Source organism: Carcharhinus amblyrhynchos, chromosome 26 (genome assembly GCF_965287045.1).
Source record: "Carcharhinus amblyrhynchos chromosome 26, sCarAmb.v2.hapA, whole genome shotgun sequence".
Classification (NCBI taxonomy): domain Eukaryota; kingdom Metazoa; phylum Chordata; class Chondrichthyes; order Carcharhiniformes; family Carcharhinidae; genus Carcharhinus; species Carcharhinus amblyrhynchos.
Genome location: NC_137349.1, coordinates 12,282,974 through 12,304,281, shown reverse-complemented (window position 1 = coordinate 12,304,281; position 21,308 = coordinate 12,282,974). Strand labels below are relative to the sequence as shown.

The following is a 21,308-nucleotide window of genomic DNA, read 5'->3' as shown; positions in this document are numbered from 1 at the left end:
GTTCCATCCGCAATCAATCAGTTATTTAATGTTAGTTGTGGTGACGGAAATTATTGAATTAATGCATTTCCCATAACATCTCATATGATAAACATCTGGTTGGCATTTGTAGTGTTGAAGGAGTTGAGAAGCTGGCATTGTTGGGAAGATTAAGGAGAGATTTAATATAGATATTTAAAATCATAAGGGGTTTTGACAGAAAAGGAGAGACAGTATCTTACACGTCACCCTTAAAGACACTGGAGAACCAATTAATAACATTCTGGGCTGCAGTTTCCGACTGCACTTGCCCCAAAACTGGAAAATCCCACCCATGGCCAACCAACCTTTGCATGGTCCGTCACCCAGCCTGCTACAATTCCCGTAGCAAACGGGATTGGAAAACTCCGTAGAGTTTACATTCTGGAACTTTCTAAATGGACCATTGAGTTTGTCTCATTGATGTTGCCATTCACCTAGTAAACTATCCCACCCTCCCAGTCTGGGATCCACAATAAACTATCCCGTTCTCCCAGTCTGGGATCCACAGTAAACTATCCCACCCTCCCAGTTTGGGATCAACAGTAAACACTCCCATTCTCTGAATCTGGGACCCACAGTCTAAGATCTCATGACAATATCGCAAAGAATAGCAATGGATATTCCTGCCCAGTGTTCTGGGTCTATATTATCGGCAAAAACCAACTATCAGGCTATTTATCACATCTGTGGCTACATGTCAGACATTAGGAATCCTGCTCCTTCTGACTCCCCAAAGCCTGTCCATCATTGACAAGACACAAGTCAGGAGTGTGATCCAAACTCTCTATTTGTCTTGATGGGTGCAGCTCCAACAACACCCAAGAAGCTCAACACCATCCAGGACGAAGCAGCCTGTTAGATTGCCACCTCATTTACCACCTTCAACATTCACTCGCTGCACCAGTGATGCACAGCGACGACCGCGTGTGCCATCTACAAGATGCACTGCAGCAACTCACCAAAGCTTACAAACTCCTTCAACAATATGTTGCAAATTCTTGATCTGTGCGACCTCGAAGGACAAGGGCAGCAGATACCTGGGAACACCACCACCTGCGAGTTCGCCTCCAAGTCACTCACCATGCTGACTTGTTAACATATTATCATTCCTTCACTGTCACTGGGTCAAATTCTGGAACTCCCTCCCTGACAGCACTATGGGTGCACCTACACCACATAGACTGCAGCGGTTCAAGAAAGCAGCTCACCACCATCTTCTCAAGAGGCGATTAGGGATGGGTAATAAATGTCTACCAGCCATGCTCATGTACCATGAAATCATTTTAAAAATCATTGCTTATGGTGGGAGTTTGCTGTGAACAAACTGGCTGCTGCATTTCCTACATTACAATAATGACTGCATTTCTAAATGTTTTTCCTGAGGTGCTATATAAATGCAAGAGTTTATTTTCTTTATACAACCCGTGTCAGTGCCATTTCCAGGTGGGCCTTAAGCAGGTGCTGAAATTCAGAAGTAAACTCATTTTTATTTGTTAATGGGATGTGGGCATTGCTGGCGAGGGCGAGGTGTTCATTGTCCATCTCTGATCAACCTTGCGGGAAATCTAAATGTTACTGTTCTCAATGAATCCTGGCAACTTTCCACCATCCAAACCTGCTGCCATCTAGATGAACAAAGGCAGCGGGAACACCACCAACTGTAGGTTTCCTCCAAGCCATCACCATCCTAACTTGGAAATATATCAGCCATTCCTTCACTGTAGCTGGGTCAAACTCCCTCTCTAACAGCACTGTGGGTGTGCCTACACCACATGAACTTAAGCGATTCAAGAAGGCAGCTCACCACCACCTTCTCAAGGGGCAACTAGGAATGGGCAATAAATGCTGGTCTAGCCACGTCTTTTGAAGGAGTCAGAAGCAGTTTATTCTCTGGTTATGGGAAGCTGTGTGTGTTGGGGTGCAGGGTGCTGCTAGAAGGAATCTTTAACAGTGACAGCAAAAGTCTGAACCTTTCTCAACCATTTCCTGCTTTTGGCTCAAGACACAGTTTGTCTCAGAAAGGGTTAATTTGGCATAGCTGATAATGTTCGATTATCAGTGCTTTGGGAATATTTACCCAACAGGGTTACGTTTCATACACACAGTAAAAGCTGTCAGGCCTGGAGGAGGAGGAGTGTTGGATGTCAACACTGAGGTCTGGCGAACCACAGACTGAGGCAAGGGCACGCTGACTGTCAGCAAACAGGAACCAGCTGATTCTTAATGTAGAAAATTCAATTTAAGCGCGAGTCACGGTGAAGGTTGAAACTGGGAAAGGAAACACAGGACTTTTAACTCTCGGCAGGGTTTTGGTACCAGTAAATGCTTCCATCGACTGGGCTTACTGAACTGGTAGGAAAATATCATTAACTTGTAGAAGCTTTGTAACCGCAAGCTCCCGTGTGTCAATGAAACTTAGTGATATATGCTGCTCTCTCTGCGTGGCAACTTACTAAAGCTAATTTCTCAATGAGACAATTAGGAGCTGGTTTCCAGGGGGTAAAAGGTTATTGGAGAAGGTGCGAGGAAGAATATTCACTTTGGATGAGACCAGAAAACGGAGAGTTTACAGCTATCTGGAAAGACTGATGAGGCTTTTACTTCTGGTGAAAGGTTAAGGGGTGACCTGATCGAAATCTTTAAAGCTGGGGAAGTGTTTGATCGGTTGATGTGGCGGGGGAGACCTGAACTAGGGGTCATAAGTGTAAGATAATCACTAATGAATTCAGGAGAAACTTCTTTCCCCTGAGTGGTGAGAATGTGGAACTCACAACCACAGGGAGTGTTCGAGGTGAATAGTACGGATATATTTAACGGGTGAGCTGGATTAACACATGGCAGAGAAAAGATATGGTGATAGGGCGGAGAAACCGGTCTTTACACTTTAAATTCCATACAATGTTATGAAGTATATTTTCTACTTTAGTTAATAACAATGACAAATTCTTTAATACAAAAACCCTGAGATGCAAAGGACAAAATATGTCACTGAGTCACATGTGCAGATAATAGGGCAGATGATCAAGAGCTTGATCGTGGAGGTAATCAGAGAGGATGGGGAAGCACAGTGGTTAGCACTGCTGCCTCACAGCGCCAGGGACCCGGGTTCAATTCCAGCCCTGGGTCACTGTCTGTGTAGAGTTTGCACATTCTCCCTGTCAGTTTCCTCCCACAGTCCAAAGCTGTGTGGGTTAGGTTGATCTAGCCATGAAAAATTGCCCCTAGTGTCAGGGGGATTAGCAGGGTAAACAGTTGGGGTTGCAGGAATAGACGGTACAATCTCGATGGGCCGAATGGCCTCAATGTTCTGTAGGGATTCTATGATCTTCTAGGTGGGTTTCAAAGAGTGTCATTAAGGTGGAGAGAGGGATGGAAAGGAAGTCAAGAGCCTAGGGTCTGAGCATTCTCACCAATAGTAAGCCTAGGGATGTTCAAGAGGCCAGAATCAGAGGAGCACAGATAATTCGGAGGGCTATGTGAATAGAGGAGATGACACAGGCAGGGAGAGAGATGAAGCAGTGGAGGGATTTGAGAACAAGGGTGAGAATTTTAAAGTTGAGACTGGAAAACAATGGAAGTCAGTGACAACAGGGGAGATGGGTGAATAAGGTTTATTGTGAATAAGGATTCAGGCAGCTAGGCTTTGGATGACCTCACCTTTACAAATTGCAGAAAATAAGACGCTGGCTAGGAGAACTTTGGCTAGGAGGAATAATTGAGGCCAGAATTTTCCAGAACTCCTACACTGGGTTTTTCCACAACGGGGGAAGCATGCAATTGGCTGCCAGCAGGTTCATCTGGTCCTGCTGAATTTGACGGCAATTTGCATCCCTCACCTATCCAGCTGCTGGGGAACTTGCAGCAAGGCTGACTTTGGCAGGACTGGAAAATCCTACTGGTGGGAGGGGCTGGAAAACTCTGTCCTCAATACCTGATATTTGTACTTCTCCAACAAAGGTATTTTCTTTGTTCTGTTTGGTCATTCTATTTTGCTTTCTTGAGATTATTGTCCTCAGGGAGGGTGAATGGGTTCCAAATGTGGTTATTAGTACTAGACAGGCTTTAGGCTGCTTTAGCACTCCATGTTGTGTTCACTGATCTATAGCAGGTGATACAATTGACCTCAGTCTCCTATTCTCTGTCCAGTGGTGTCAAACTGGCAAGTGGCTTCAGATGTGAACATCACAGGATTGGCCTTGACTCTGCAGCCTACCACAGTCAAATAGTTTGCTAACATTCATTGTCCAATTGGACAATGGGCATTTGGGTGAGGGAGGCTGCCCGTTTGCCAGCAGAGGGTCAGTGCCTCAAGGAGATGAGAGGGAGAGAGAGAGATTGCCCTTGTAAAGTACATCTCATGAACGATTTTCCCAGATCTTGTACTGATAAGTGGGCAGGAAGTGGTGAAGATTCCTGCTCCATGTGGATTAGTGCCATGTTGGGACAGTCCTTTATCCCTGTCCGCCAGTGGGCACAATTTAGCTGCCTAGTGCCCATTGGTATGTTCACTATACCACTTCCTGTTGTGTATCAGATAAAACTGGAGAGTGTGGGAGGAACCAATTACTGTGTCAGCATCTCTTCACCAGATAATGACGAGGGGCAGGAAATCAGATCACATCAAGAAAAACAGTAAACAGTCCAGAAATACAGCTTGCCCTCGGTGCTGTCTCCCATCCCTATCTTGTTGCCTGCTCCAGCCCCATAAACCAACATGGTCTCTACACTCCTTTAATCCTGCCCTCTCCCAGATCCCCAATTTCCATTGCTCTGCCATTGGCAGCCATGCCCTTCAGCCCAAAACTCTGGAATTCCCTCCTGAAACATAGAAATGTAGAAACTAGAAGCAGGAGTAGGCCTTTCGGTCCTCCAAATCTGCTCCATTTATTGTCAAATTCAATATCCTGATTTCTCCCTCCCCCCCTTCCCGCCATATCCCTTGATCCCTTTAGCCCCCTTTCTCCCATATTCTCTTTCCTCTTTGACCAGGCTTACCAATTCCAGTATCTCCTCGTGTGACTCAGTCTCAGGTTTAGTTTGATCATTCTTCTTGTGAAAGAATACTTTGGGACATTTTCTTGTGTGACGGTTGGAAGGGAGATCTAATTGAGTTAAAAATGATTCTTCGTCAGAGTCCTTCCTCTTGCTGAGGATTGGGTGAAATGTTAAACCAATTACTCCCACTGTGATCAAAAGCATTCCTACCATTAGAGTTCATTGCTAAATATGGAATGATACTCAGTAAGATCCCAATCTTCAGCGAGGTGAATGACCTCACGTCTACTTTTACAGGGGAGTTCCCTGGACATGTCCCACGTATTAAGAACAAAGAACTGTGGGGTAGCATGGTGGCTAGTGGTTAGCACTGTTGCCTCACAGCACCAGGGACCTGGATTTGATTCCCAGCTTGGGTCACTATCCTTGTGGAGTCTTCGCGTTATCCCCATGTTTGCGAGGGTCTCCCCTGGGTGCTCCGGTTTCTTCCCACAGTCCAAAGATGTGCAGGTTAGGTGGATTGGTCATGCTAAATTGCCCCTTAGTGTCAGGGGGTTTGGCCAGGTAATTGAGATAGAGCCTGGATGGCATTGTGCTTGGTGCAGACTCGATGGGCCGAATGGCCTCCTTCTGTATTGTAGGATTCTATGATTTTAGTACAGCGCAGGAACAGGCTCTTCGGCCCACCAAGTCTGTGGCAACATAGGTGCCTCTCTAATCTAATTTTTTTTGCCTCTGTGTGGTCCATTCATGTTTCTATGCAGATGCCTCTTGAACATTGTTATAGAATCTGTTTCCACCACCTCTTCCGGGACCGCGTTCCAGGTATTCACCACCCTCTGCTTCAAAAACATGCCCCTCACATCTCTGTTCAACTTTCCCCCTCTCATTTTCAACCTATGCTCCCCAGTAATTGACCTTTCGACCCTGGGAAAAAGACTGACTATCCACTCTATCCAAGCCTGTCATAATCTTGGAAACCAGGTCTCCCCTCATCCTCCACTGCTGCAGTGAAATCAGTGTCCACTTTCACAGTCTTGCTAGGATCATCCACGCCTCCAGTATTCCAGCTTTTATGTACTGGGAGGGGGGTGACATCCCTATTGACACCAGATGAAAATGATTTAAAGAGTTAATGGGGTTGATAGAAACTGTCTTCTCTGAGGGTGGAGGAGAGGTGCAGAATGAGGGGGCAGGACCTTAAAAGTAGAGCCAGGCTGCTCAGTGGCGATTTCACATCTTCACACAATAGGTGATGGTAGAAATTTAGAACCCTCTCCCTCAAAAGTCAACTGGCGGAGGGGGTGGGTCAGGGGAGGGGGGAGCTGCAGAGGGACACTGGTGGCGGGGGGTGGGGAGAATAAGAAAATTTCAAACAGGAGAATGATAGATTTTTTTTCCACAAGGATATTAAGTTTAATAGTTTTTTTAAAGTTTATCTATTAGTCACAAGGAGGCTTACATTAACAATGAAGTTACTGTGAAATTCCCTTAGTCATCACACTCCAGTGCCTGTCTGGGGTCAATGCACCTAACCAGCACATCTTTCAGACTGTGGGAGGAAACCAATGCAGACACCGGAGAATGTGCAGACTCCTCACCAGTAGTGACCCAAGTGGGAATTGAACTTGGATCCCTGGTGCTGTGAAGGCAGTAGTGCTAATCACTGTGCTACCACGCCGTCCGTTCAGGTAGGCAGGTAGACAAGAAGTCACTTGCAGATCGGTCAATACCTAGTTGACTAGCAGGACACTCTAGAGGGGCTGAAGGGCCCCTTACTATTCTGTTCCCTCTTCCTATTAGGGGAAACAACAAACCCTAAAGGAGAGAGGAATGGTTTTCCAGAATTCTCTTCCAACATGAGTCATGCAGACTGTTGTTACTAAAGCTAAGTAGGAAGGGTGGGGAGGTTATGAAAGGTCAAAACTCTGTCACTGCTCGAGATGGGCTGAGAGATTATTGCAAATTAAATGTAAGGAGGCTGTTCACAGCTAGGAAAGATCAACTGGGATGATTTTTAAACAGATGTCTTTCTAGATATGTTTATTTAATACAGATAGCGGCAGAGGAATTGAAGCCACTTCTAACATCTTTAGATTTACAGTTTGACAGAGGACTTGTTGTCTGCTGTGGCATTCCTGTCCCTGACCCTGAGTTTGTTGCTTTCCATTAACTCCCATTTCTTCCGCCTCCTGCAGCTTGAAATGCAGATGGAGCTGCGCAGATGAAGAGATTGGGAACATGGTACAGTTTGGGTTATATTACGTGTCAAACTCACATTAGTACATGTTAGGTAGGTTGTGAAGCTCCCTCTACACTGTCCCCCATCAAATACTCCCAGTACAACTACAGCACAGGGTTAGAAACAGAGAAAACTCCCTCTACACTGTCCCCATTAAATACTCGCTGGATAGGCACAGCAAAGAGTTAGATACAGAGTAAAGCTCCCTCTACACTGTCCCTATTAAACACTTGCAAGGCAGGTACAGAGTAAAGCTCCCTGTGCACTGTCCCCATCAAACACCCCCAGGACAGGTACAGCATGGGGTTAGATAGAGAGTAAAGCTCCGTCTACACTGTCCCCATCAAACACCCCCAAGACAGGTACAGCATGGGGTTAGATACAGAGTAAAGCTCCGTCTACACTGTCCTCATCAAAGGGGCAAACCCCGATAGCTAGTGGGTTTACTATCAAATAAACTTGTTGGACTTTAACCTGGTGTTGTGAGACTTCTTAATCATCAAACACTCACAGGGTAGGTACAGCATGGGGCTAAATGCAGACTAAAGCTCCCTCTACACTGTCCCCATTAAACACTCCCAGGACAGGTACAGCACAGGGTTAGATATAGAGTAAAGCTCCCTCTGTGTACTGTCTCCATGTGGCTATAATATTTGATGACAATACTTAAGGTATTTATATATTTACTGGATTACATCATGTGTCAAATTGTGTAGGAATTGACCTGGTTCTAGGTGAAGCTCCTCTGTACTTTCCCTCTTTGTAACAGCTGTGAATGTCAGCTGCTCCTTCTGCATCTGAAAGATGGCTCTTCATTTCAATTTATCTGACTGGATCACACGCTGACGTCTGAGACAGAGGATCCAGAGTTCAAATACTTACACTACAGAAATGGGCAGCTCAGTGACACAGTGGTTAGAACTGCTTCCTCACAGCGCCAGGGACCCAGCTTTGATTCCTGGCTTGGGTCACTGTCTGTGTGGTCTGCACATTCTCCCCATGTCTGTGTGGGTTTCCTCCAGCTTCCTCCCACAGTCCGAAAGACATGCTGGTTGGGTGCATTGGCCGTGCTAAATTTTCCCTCCATGTCTCTGAACAATAGTTGAAGTGTGGCGACTAGGGGATTTTCACTGCAACTTCATTGCAGTGTTAATGTAAGCTTACTTGTGACACTAATAAATAAACTTTAAATGGGCATATAACCCAGTCTAGCATTGCCAATGTTGGCGTGCCAGGATATATGATGAGGCATTTAACCAGAGGCTGCTTTTGCCTTCCCAGAAAGACATTAACAATCTCACGGCAGCAAATGGAAGTGGAGGAATTCTCCCGAGTGTCCCAGTCAACATTTATCCCTAAACTACACATGAGAACAGGTCAGCTGGTGATTGAACTTGCCACTCCTTGAGGGATTTTACTGTGGATCAAATGTTGACCAAGTACTGAAGCATTTCAGATTTAAAAAGGGAGCACCTCGGGTCACTCCAACCCCTGTCCCTTTCTCAAAAGAAAGAAACTGTTTGAAGTTTATAAAATTTCCATCCCAGGAGACTAGATGACTACTCTGCGGGGTCGATCAAGTACAAAGCTGACAGGTCCCAGCACAAAAATGATCTTGCGTCATCAGAGTTGTTAAGTTGATTTGCAAACACTGTAACTTGAAGCCTGGTCTCTGTTATCTTTGTCTCACTGATACACAAACTGAGTGCCAGCCAGTTTCTGACCGGGGTATTGTGGAATCTGGAGGAGTAAACTACCACAGAGACTTTGAGTCAGAACAAGAGCAGCAGCCAAGATGTGAAATTTATTTCTGTTATTGTGCTCCTGGAGTGAGTGCATGACTTAAAGCAGCTCAGAACATTCTCCCTTTAAGTGTAATCCATTACTCTGATACAACCAATCAGAGAAGTGAGGAATGTGCAACACCATTCCAAAACACATATAAAAATGTTAATAACCTTCTCCAGTCTCGAAACTTCAACCCATAATTCAGGCTGACGCTCTGGTGCCAGTGCTGGGGGAGTGTTGCATTATCGAAAGTGCCATCTTTCAGATCATCCTTACTATTGGCTCTCATTCCACTTGATAGCTTACTCCAAGCACATAACTCTTCGTCCAGTGGAATACATACATCTCTATTTCACCTCAAAGATCTGTTTCCTTGTTAAATTTCAATGTTCTGGACTTAGTGTGGCAAAATGATTTAATATTTTACCTGTGTGTCTGTATGGAATTTTTATCCAAGCTCCTTTCAGGACTTTGAGAAGGTTCCTGGAGGTTTTAATGCTGCCCAAAGTCTTCAATGCAAAACATACTCAGCCAATCCAGAATGTCAACGAAATATTGAAACAAAATAGTTGATTAAGAAGCCAAGGAAGACGTGATCAAACTGTACAGGACTTTGGTTAATCCTAATTCGGATCTCTGTTTCCAGCACTGATCCACTCGCACACAACCACAGAATCCCTACAGTGCAGAAAGAGGCCATTTGGCCTGTTGAGTTTCCACTGACTGCCTGAAGGAGCATCCCACCCAGGCCCTAACCCTGTAACCTCACACATTTACCATGGCTAACCTACACATCTTGGGATGCTAAGGGGCAGTTTAGCATGGCCAATCCACCTAACCTACTCATCTTTAGACTGTGAGAGAAAACCGGAGCACCCGGAGGAAAACCACGCAGACATGGGGAGAACGTGCAGGGAGTGAAGAATGTGTGGAATTCACTACTGCAGAATGTAGTTGAAGCCAAAACATTGTCTGATTTCAAGAAGAAATTAGATATAGCTTTTGTGGGGATCAAGGGATATGGAAGGAAAGGAGGATCAGGATTTTGAATTTGGTCAGCCATGATCGAAATGAATGGTGGAGTAAGCTCGAAGGGCCAAATGGTCTACTCCTGCTTCTAGTTTCTATGTTTCCACATAGACAATCACCCAAGACTGGAATTGAACCCAGATCGCTGGTGCAGTGCTAACTACAGAGCCACCCTGGGAATTGAGAAAACGATAAAACGGACACAGTTAGCAGATTATAGATAACTTAGCACATTGGCTTGTGGGAAATCTGTTTTCACGATATGTCACACTTGTCTGTTATACGTTCTCCTCGCACGTTCACTGCCATCTTGGACTGAAATTGATAAATTCTTCGACAATGAAAATGACCCAAATGTGGAATAAACTCCCAGCGAGAGTTTGAAGGCAAAAAAAACCCTTCAACTGTTTAAGAAACAGTCGAATAAGAAGGAATGTTAGGATCTTTGAAGATTAATGAATTGAGGTGAGGTGGCAGGCTGTAAAACTCCCAGGAGCAGTGGACTTTAGAGAGAGGTGACTGGGGTTGTCAGACTATACATAGGAGACTGTTTTCCCTTGGTGAAGGAAGGTGTTAAGCTTGTTTAGCAACCTGCGGCTTGGCTTATAAGAGAAAGCTACTAAAAGAAGAATAACAAGCTATCAGTATCAGACTTCAGTGTAAATTCCAGAGCACTGTATCAAATCCTGGGAAATCCAAAAATTGTGCAAAATAAATATATTCGAGACTATCTGAAGGAAACCTGGTGAAATGAGTTGCAGGTAAACTGGAGTTGGAGAAACACAACATTAGGAATTTGATAAAAGTGACACGGTGAGTGGATTATTAATAAATTAACATATTTCTTGATGGTCTAGTGAGATTTTCTGATCACAAATGAAATTATAATCTTCCCATTACAGTTCCAGGAAGTCAAGGGGAGATAACAACATTCCCATTACAGTCCAGCTCAGAGTCAGGGAGGGTGTAACACTTGCATTGCAGCTTTGGCTAGACAAAATTTTCACAGTAATGTCATTGCAGTGTTAACGTAAGCCTACTTGTGACACTAATAAGTAAACTTAGACAGGGAGAGAATGTAAAACTCACATTAATGTCCCAGTAAAATTCAAATTACAAGCCCGGTCAGACATATTGTAATACTCCTATTATAGGCCTGATCTTAGGCAGGAAGGGTGTAACAGCCCCTCATTAGTCCTGGTAACTGGCGGGGGAGGGAGATTGTAAAACCTCCTGTTCCAATTTGCTAAACATAAGCTGTTAGTTCTCCCCAGGTGAAGTCACATCTGGGTGATTTCCTGATCATTGCAGCCTTTAGTAGACAGATTCTGTCCCTATCCACCTCTCATGGTTTACAGCATCTACAATGGGGTCATCATGAACCTGAGATACACCCCGACAATGATTTGAGTTAATTATTGATTTCAGTCCACATTAGAGTCCAGGCTGCTCCTGATAATTAACCTACTGAGACCTGTAATATCACTGGCAAAGTTGGCTGGAATTTTACCGCCTTGCCTGCCCCAGAACAGCATTCTCCATTGGCCTCGGGTGGGATCTTGTAAACTTTTATTTATTAGTCACAAGTAAGGCTTACATTAACATGACAATGAAGTTGCTCTGAAATTTCTCTAGTTGCCACACTCTGGCGCATGTTTGGATCAATCCACCTAACCAGTGTGTCTTCCGGACTGTGGGAGGAAACCAGAGCACCTGGAGGAAACCCACACAGGCACGGGGAGAATGTGCAAATTCCACACACAGACAGTGACCCAAGCTGGGAATTGAACCCCGGTCCCTGGCGCTGTGAGGCAGCAGTGCTAACCACTAAGTCTCGGGCAGGCGAGGTGGTAAAATTCCAGTAAAAGTACCTGGAATCTGACTTTGAGTCTATTCCATAAAATACTCCAACTCCATGCCAAAGATTTTTAATTCCCATCATTGAAGGAATAAAAATTTGTTTGTATAGCACCATCAGTGTAGCAAAGCATCACAAAACGCTTGGCAGGAGTGCAATTGGACATAAGAATTGAGGCCAAAACGGCACAAGGGGAAGGGGAGGAGAAGGGGGCATTAGTTGCTGAGCTGGATTAGGAGGGTAAGGTGGTGCGGCCTGGGAAGGAATTCCAGAGGGAGGGCTAAGACAGCTGAAGATGGAGTGAGGAAAACTGAGGATGTCAAGAGGCCAGAATTTGAGGAGTGCAGAGATCTCGGGGGACTGGAGGAATGAGCCTCAATATTGTAGTTAATTAGGAAGTGCCCCAGGCACAGTAGTGACCTGTTCTGGACTATAGCAACAGTCTTGAATATACTCAACAGAGGAGCTTCCACTGGCCTCTGGGGTAGTTAACTCCAAAAGTCCTGGAGAGTTAACTCCAAACATTCTGGGGTAGTTGACTCCAAAATATCGCAACCCTTTGAGCGAAAAAAAGTTCTCCTCACTCAATTCTGAATGATTGGCTTATCCTGAACCTGTGCCTGTGTTTTAGACTCCAGTCAGAGAATACAACCTCTCAGTATCAATCCTGCCTACTCTCTGCAGCAGAGATAACCCAGGATACAACACTAACAAACACACAATCTCGGACATGACCCAGTGTTTCAGAGCTCCATTTTGTAAGAAAAGTAACAAATGAACATCCTCTGTACGGAAGATGTTTACAACCAAAAGATTCTATATTTGTTACAGAAGAGATACCCGTGAGCCATTGTTCATTGGGCAGCACACTCGCATCCGAATGTTGTGTTCAATATCAGTTCCGGACCTGGAAACATAATACAGACCAAAGTTTCCCGTGAGATGCTGAGGGAGTGCTGCACTGTCAGAAGGGATTTTCACAGTAACTTCATTGCAGTGTTAATGTAAACCGACATGTGACAATAATACAAAAACATAAATGAAATAAATAAGCACTGCCCATTCTGTGGGGAATTCTCCTATCTTCTCAAACATCTGCAGAAACCTCCAGATTACATTTATTTTGCAGAAGTTTTGGGCGTTCTTTTTGTCCTCAGTAGCAGATAAATCTGTTGTTTCCAAATCATAAACTTTCAGCACAAAAGTTTGAGGGAGGAGTATTTTTTAAGCATATATGTAAAATAATTATATTTCATTTCAGAAAGGCTGACTTGTTTTTCTAGAATGTTGTGGCATTTCTGAGAGAGAGGCTTCGATATTCTTCATACAATCATGAGACGGCGGTGATGTCACTAGACTTGTGATCCAGAAACCTGGGACACAGGTTCAAATCTCACCATGGTAGAATTTAAATTCAATCAATAAATCTGGAATTAAAAGCTAGTTTTGGCAATGCTGACAATGGAATTATCATCAATTGATCTGGGCATACATGTCCACAGGCCACTGAAAGTGGCAACGCAGGTGGAGAAGGTAGTCAAGAAGGCATATAGCATACTTGTCTTCATTGGTCAGGGCACTGAGTATAAAAATTGGCAGGCTGTGCTGCAGCTGTACAGAACCTTAGTTAAGCCTCATTTGGAATATTCTGCTGCCACACTATCAAAAGGATATGGATGCTTTGGAGAAGGAACAGAAGAAACTTACCAGTTTGTTGCCTGGTCTGGAGAGTATTAATTATGAGGAGAGGTCGGATAAACTTGATTTGTTCCCATCAGAACAATGGAGGTTGATTTTATTTGATCTATTATCGTCACATGTATTACTATACAGTGAAAAGTATTGTTTCTTGAACACAATACAGACAAAACATCCCTTTCATAGAGAAGGAAAGGAGAGAGTGCAGAATGTAGTGTTTCAGGCATAGCTAGGATGTAGAGAAAGATCAACTTAATGCAAGCTAAAGCAGCCTGGTGGAGATTTACAAGATTGAGGGGCATGGACAGAGTCGATAGACATATGCATTTTCTTAGGGTAGTAAAGTCAAGTACTAGGGCACATATGTTTAAGGTGTGTGGGAGAAAGTTTAGAGGAGACGTGTGAACTAAGTTTTTTTACACAGGGCGATGAATGTCTGGAACATGCTGCCTGGGAAGGTGGTGGGAGCAGGTACAATAGTGGCAGCTAAAGGGCACCTAGACAAATATGTGAATAGGATGGGAATGGAAGGAAAAAGACTTCGTAAGTGCAAACGGCTTTAGTTTAGACAGGCATCATGATCGAAGCAAGCTTGGAGGGCCGAAGGGCCTGTTCTTGTGTCTGTACTGTTCTTTGTCTTTCCAATTCTGGCCTCCTTGCATTTCCAGTGTCCATTTCCTATACCATTGGTGGCCCTAAGCTCTGGAATTCCTTCCCTTAATCTCACCATACTTCCTTCCTCCTTTAAAGATGCTGCTTAATACCTGTATCTTTGAAGCATATCGTCGTCCTTCTACTTATTCTTGGGATGAGGGTGTCTTTGGCTAGGCCTGGTATTTATTGACCATTCCTAATTGCCTTTGAAAAGGTGGTAGTGAGCTTCCTCCTTGGATTGCTGCAATCCATGTGTGGTGTTGGTACATCCACAGTGCGATTAAGGAAGAAGTTCCAGAATGTTCCCCAGTGAAAGTGAAGGAATGGCGATATATTTCCAAGACAGGATGTTGAGTGAGTTGGTGGGGAAATTCTGGATTGTAGTGTTCCCATATGTCTGCCGCCCTTGTCCATTTGGATGGTAGAGGTTGCAGGTTTGAAAGGTGCTATTGAAAGGAACCTTACTAAGTTAATACTTTAAGAGACAAGACTACAACCCCATGGGGGGGGGGGAAAGGAAGGGCAGTGGGATTAACTGGATTGGCTCTGTCAAAGAAACAACAGAAGCATGATGGGAAAATGGCTTCCTGTGGTGCCATTTCAATCTGTAATTCTCTGAGGCCTCACAATATGCAAATTGCGATCTCATGGGGTGACAGAAAATTGTATAAAGACACTATGGTGCAGTGTTTGTTCTGTGTGCGTATCAGCATCACAAGGCAAACACATGGTCCACATTCAGTAATAATTCCCAACAGCTAAGGCTCAGTGACATTTAGTTTTAAGAAAGTTTTTAATGTTTTCCATATCTTATTTCTCAGATTGTCAGGGCAAATCAATTCACTTGCGCAATTTATATTGGCCAATTGAAATTAGATTGTCAATAGTTGACATTAGGATGGCTTTTTTGATCAGAATATGTTTTAAAAAGGTGCAAGGAGGGGAATAATAGATCCCCACAGTTCAGAAGGAGCGCATTCAGCCCATGAAGTCTCACTGACACCAATCGCACCCAGGACCTAGCCCTATAACTCCACATATTTATCCTGCTAGTCCCCCTGACACTAGGGGGCAATTTAGCACGGCCAATCCACCAAACCAGCACATCTTCGGAATGAAAGAGAGCCCTTCAGTCAGTTCCTGGAATAACCTCGTTCTCGTCATCCTCATTGGCTAAACAGAGCAACGATTGTACTGAGTAACTGCGTCATCTCAAAAATCAAGAGATTTAATAAAAACGTCTTCCAAATGTAAATCATTTTAAATTGACATTTATAAATCTCAGTATTATCTCAGAATTGAATTAGTTGAATTTTTGGATCGCGCTGAGGTGAGGGTTGAAAGCTGACAGGACCTGAAACGTGCGAACTGTGACCCCATTCTAGCTGTTAGCCGTGTTGGCCGACATGGTTTTGGGGTCCAACAAGGCCGCCCCTCCCCACAAGGCGGGCAGGCAATATGGTGGCTGAAGAGCATTCTTATCCAGTGGTAATTGAGTCTCCAGTTTCCTGATGCAAAGGGGCAGTGTATAGGTGGCAGGGCAGGCTGGGTGTTGGGTGGGCAATGTAGGCTGGGTGTTGGGTGGGGGTAAGCTCCCTGAATCTTTTTACTCTAGCCGGGTCCTCTTCTCCAGTTGCATGCCGTTGGATTGGCTCTCTGGTTTCCAGAGCCCGCAGTCTGGGTTTCAGGAGATCTTGTTTGTTTTTAAAAGGGTTGTGAACACTTTGTTAGTTATGGTGCACCCTGGACTTCTACACAAAAGGCGACATGAAATGTCAGAGCAGAATCACCCTGATCTTCACTGGGTGGCACAGTGGTTAGCATTGCTGTCCCACAGTGCTAGGGACCCGGGTTCGATTCCAGCCGCGGGTCACTGTCTGTTTGGAATTTGCACGTTCTCCTCGTGTCTGCATGGGTTTCCTCTGGGTGCTCCTGTTTCCTCCCACACTCCAAAGATGTGCTGGTTAGGTGGATTGGCCATGCTAAATTGTCCCTTCATGTTCCGAGATGTGTATGTTAGGGGGATTAGCGGGGTAAATGCATGGGGTTATGGGGATGGGGCAAGGGTGTGGGCGTGGGTGAGATGTTCTGTTGGCGCAAACTCGATGGGCTGAATGGCCTCCTTCTGCACGGTAGGGATTTTATGATTAAGTGTAAAGCCTAGCGTGGTGAGTGAACTCTCTCTTGCCTCTGGGAAGTCAGGAGGTGATGGGTTAAGTCACTCCATCCTCCATGCACCTCTGTGAGTGGATGGGAGCCGGATAATCACCTGCAGTGCCTGACTGGGACTGAAGAATCAAGTCTCCTGCCCTCTCTCTGCGGTTTGCTGCTATTAGTGAGAAAAGCCAGGTGACATTTCGAGAGAAGTCTGCGGGAAGTAAAATAAACACCAGCTAACCCCTCAAGGTTGTCCTTGACCTTGTATTACACGTGGGGGAGTCGGTGCTGCCAAACTGTCACACTGTGTACACAGTCAGAACTCGGAGAAGGTCATGTTTCTCTCCAATGCACTGAGACTGGGGCAGCTGGCAGATAAAGTGGAAACCAGGGGCTGTGCTTTAACACACAAGGCAAACAATAAATCTACTGTCAACTCTCAGTGAATTCAAATAAAGCAAAAGGAAATTGTAGACTGGACTTGATCATTGTGTGGAGTTTGCACATTCTCCCTGTGTCTGTGTGGGTTTCCTCCGGGTACTCTGGTTTCCTCCCACAGTCCAAAGATGTGTGGGTTAGGTTGATTGGCCATACTAAATTGACTCTAGATTAGCAGGATAAGTATGTGGGGTTACGGGAATAGGGTCTGGATGAGGTTGTGGTGGGGTTACGGGAATAGGGTCTGGATGGGATTGTGGTGGGGTTACGGGAATAGGGTCTGGGTGGGATTGTGGTGGGGTTACGGGAATAGGGTCTGGGTGGGATTGTGGTGGGGTTACGGGAATAGGGTCTGGGTGGGATTGTGGTGGGGTTACGGGAATAGGGTCTGGATGGGATTGTGGTGGGGTTACGGGAATAGGGTCTGGATGGGATTGTGGTGGGGTTACGGGAATAGGGTCTGGATGGGATTGTGGTGGGGTTACAGGAATAGGGTCTGGGTGGGATTGTGGTTGGTGCGGACTCGATGGGCCAAATGGCCGCCTCCTGCACTGTAGGCATTCTATTCTATAAAATCGTACAGCATGGAATGAGGCTATTCAGTTCATCTTGTCTATATTAACTCTTTCTCAAACAACTATCCACTCCAGCTTTCCTGTCCCTCCCCCATAACCCTAAACATTTCTCTTTTTCAATCATTTATCAAATTCCCTTTTGAAAATTCCTGTTGAACCAGGGTGGCACGGTGGGTTAGCACTGCTGCCTCACAGTGCCAGGGACCCAGGTTCGATTCCTGGCTTGGGTTTCCTTGGCTTGAATAAACTAGGCTTGTACTCGTTAGAGTTTAGAAGAATGAGGGGAGATCTCATTGAGACGTATAAGATGATGAATGGGATGGATAGGATAGAGGTGGAGAGACTCTTCCCGCTCAAAAAAGACAGTAGGACTAGGGGGCACAGCCTCAAGATAAAGGGGAGGCGGTTTAGAACGGAGTTGAGGAGGAACTTCTTCACTCAAAGGGTGGCGAATCTCTGGAATTCTCTGCCCGTTGAAGTGGTGGAGGCTGCCTCGCTAAATATTTTTAAGAAGCGGGTTGATGGGTTCTTGATAAGAGAGGGGATTAAGGGTTATGGGGAGAGGGCGGGAAAGTGGAACTGAGCCACAACAGATCAGCCATGATCTTATTGAATGGCGGGGCAGGCTCGAAGGGCTAGATGGCCTACTCCTGCTCCTATTTCTTATGTTCTTATGTTCTTATGTCACTGTCTGCGTGGGTTTCCTCCGGGTGCTCCGGATTCTTCCCACACGCTGTGTAGATTAGGTGGATTGGCCAAACTAAATTGCCCTTTAGCGTCGGGGGACTAGCTAGGGTAAATGCATGGGGTTATGGGAAAAGGGCCTGGATGGGATTGTGTGTCGTGCAGACTCGATGGGTGGAATGGCCTCACTCTGCGCAGTAGGGATTCTATGGGAACCTGCTTCCACCGTTCTTTCAGGCAGCGTCTTCCAGATCACAACGACTCACTGGGTAAACAAAATTCTCCCGACTGTTGCTTCTCAAATCTGTGATATCTGCTTCCTGACTCCCCTGTCAGTGGAAACAATTTCTCCTTATTTCCTACATTTTAAAAAAAAACCTCATGATGATGAAAAGCTCTGTCAAATCCTAATCTTAATGTTGTTAGTAACTCCCAAGGATTGAAGTCAGCTGCACAAAAGCCACTAAATCACCTCGGGGTAGCTAAAGGTGCCACAGCAATGCACATTGTTGTTCTAAAACAGGGCAATGTAAACAAGGTCTCATCTAAAAGTAACTGTTTGATATCAAAGTTTATTTATTATTGTCACAAGTAGGCTTACACTGCAATGAAGTTACTGTGAAAATTCCCCAGTCGCCACACTCTGGCTGTGCTAAATTCTCCCTCAGTGTACCTGAACAGGCACCAATGTACCTAACCTGCACGTCTTTTGGACTGTGGGGGAAAACCGGAGCACCCAGAAGAAACCCGCACAGGCACTGACCTGAGCACAGGAATCGAACCTGAACCCCTGGCGCTGTGAGGCAGCAGTGCTAACCACTGTGCCACTGTCATGTTTTGGAATTGAACGTTTGTAGGAGTTGAGAGGCACTTTCTTCAATTATGGCTTAGAAGAGGAGGCCTGGAAACACACAAGGCCCTCAAACCTGAAAGGGCAGGGGAGAGGGAGGGGTTCTGGATGGGGGGCAGTTCCATGTTTCCGCCCCCTGCTGCATCAACAGGCTCTTCCTGACATCCAGACTCCACAACCCCGTCCCTGCTCCAAGGAATCAGTTTCTCTCATTCCCGATCATCTGAAAGACTTTGGCTGGAATTTTCCGGCTGTTCACAACAGTGGGATCTTCCAGTCCTGCCAAGGGCTCACACTCCAACCCTGGGATTCCCAATGGAATGAGATGCAGTCAATGGGAAATCTCGTTGCCTCCTGTCATGAGAAACACACCACGAGTTGGAGAGTGGGGGGGCGGGGTGTGGGGGTGGTATGCAGAGAATCCCACCACCCCTTCAGTTAGATTGGATCCTTTTATCTTTCTCTATAACAACCTAAGGGCAATTAAGAATGGGCAACAAATGCTGCCCTCATCAGCAACATCCACAACTCATCCTATAGTTTCTGACTCTCAGATTACTCCTTAACTTCCATCATACGATGAGTCTTAATTCAACACACTGGAATCAAATAACAATTTACAGCATCAAAAGATGTGCGGGTTAGGTGGATTGGCCATGCTAAAATTGCCCCTTGGTATCAGGGGGACTAATAAGTGGTTATGGGGATAGGGGCCTGGATGGGATTGTGGTCAGTGCAGACTCAGTGGACCGAATGGCCTCTTCTGCAATGTAGGATTCTATGATCTATGAACTGTATTGAATATGCATGATGTAACAGGCCATTCAGCCAACTAATCTGTACGTTACACATAATCTCCATCCATTCCACCAATTCCGTCGCAGCCTTTTGGGATATCTCTCCATCCCTGTTTTCCTATGGAGTCCTGTAATTTTCTTTCTAAAGCATCTATACTATTTGCTTCAACCACTTCCTGTGGTAGCAAGTTCCACTTTCCAATCAATCATTCTCCTGAATAAAGAATTTTTCCACATTTTCTGTTTGGATTTATTAGTAACTATCTTCTATTTGTAGCCCCTTCTTTTAGTGTTCCCCCAAGTGGGGGGAAAAAACCTCTTCAGTGTGGGATTAATTATAGAATCCCTACAGTGCAAGAAGGAGGCCATTCGGCCCACGAACAGCACCCAACCGGTTCATGAATGTTTTGGGGAAGGAGACCTGTTGTCCTTACCCACTCTGGAATTTTCTGATTCCAGTCCCATACCCACATGATTAACCCTTTCTTGCCCTCTGAAATGGCCACCCACCAGCGGTTGAAGGCAGCCTACCGCTGTCTCAGGGCAGTGGGGGTGGGGGGGGGGGGGGCGGGGTGGTGCAGCGGGGACATATTTCAAGTATCAGCCTTGCCAGCGATGCTCACATCCCATGAATGAATGGCAACAAAATCCTCTCCTATGGAAGCTGACTGAGCGAGAACATTGCAGGCAGGAAAGGGATGGGTGTATCACAGAAACAATGGTAAATGATCAATACTCCCGTTTTCAATAAATGTAATTTTATTTTCTTATCAGAAAGTCTGCTGATCTGTCTGACGAAGATGGCAGAGCAGGAAGCCTACCCCATGAAGAAAAGTCTGAGCTTGCTCTCTGTGGGGAGCCAGGAGGTAAGGTGGAGCTTAAACCCAGGCCGCCGAGTCATTGTATGTTTGTTAAGTAGGCAATCCGCGCTCTGAGGAACCAAGTTGCCTCTCACTGGGGAAGTTTATTCATTTTGTTGTGCCGTGCTGGAATCCCCAATTCCCTCAGCCTGTGGGGTGTGAAGCCAATTTCTGTCTCCCCTTTCACAGCCCTTTGGAGAACCTTTCAACCAAAAAATCCTTAGTGATCCTGGTCATGGATCTAAATGAGGATAAATGGCCCACTTACTTGCCTTCATAGAACCATAGACTCGCTACAGTGCAGAAGGAGGCCATTCAGTCCATCGAGTCTGCACCAACTCTCTGACAGAATATCTTCCCACCCCATCCACATAATGCCCTACATTTCCCATGGCCAATCCATCTAACTTGCACATTTTGTGACACGAAGGGGCAATTTCCCATGGACAATCCACCTAACCTGCATATCTTTGGATCCACCTAACCTTACCCCAATACCAGTAAAAGGAGGCCATCACAGCTGACAGGTAAGGCAGATGAACTCAGGGCATGGATGAATACATGGGATTGGAATATTATAGTAATTACTGAAACATAGCTAAGGGACTGGTAGCTCAATGTTCCAGAGTACAGACGCTACAGGAAAGATAGAACAGGAGGTA

The 21,308-nt window shown here is 45.4% G+C and overlaps 1 protein-coding gene across 1 annotated transcript in view; it reads left to right on the top strand.

The window, feature by feature from the left end:
- Nucleotides 1-2,271: 2,271 nt before the first annotated feature.
- Nucleotides 2,272-21,308, top strand: part of LOC145358806 (3',5'-cyclic-AMP phosphodiesterase 4C-like) — a 307,845-nt gene continuing 288,808 nt past the window's right edge. The window contains exons 1-2 of the mRNA XM_080213112.1: nt 2,272-2,373; nt 20,561-20,652. Of these exons, the coding sequence (XP_080069238.1) occupies nt 20,587-20,652 (66 nt within the window). The 5' untranslated portion in view covers nt 2,272-2,373; nt 20,561-20,586. The remainder of the gene's footprint in view (nt 2,374-20,560; nt 20,653-21,308) is intronic.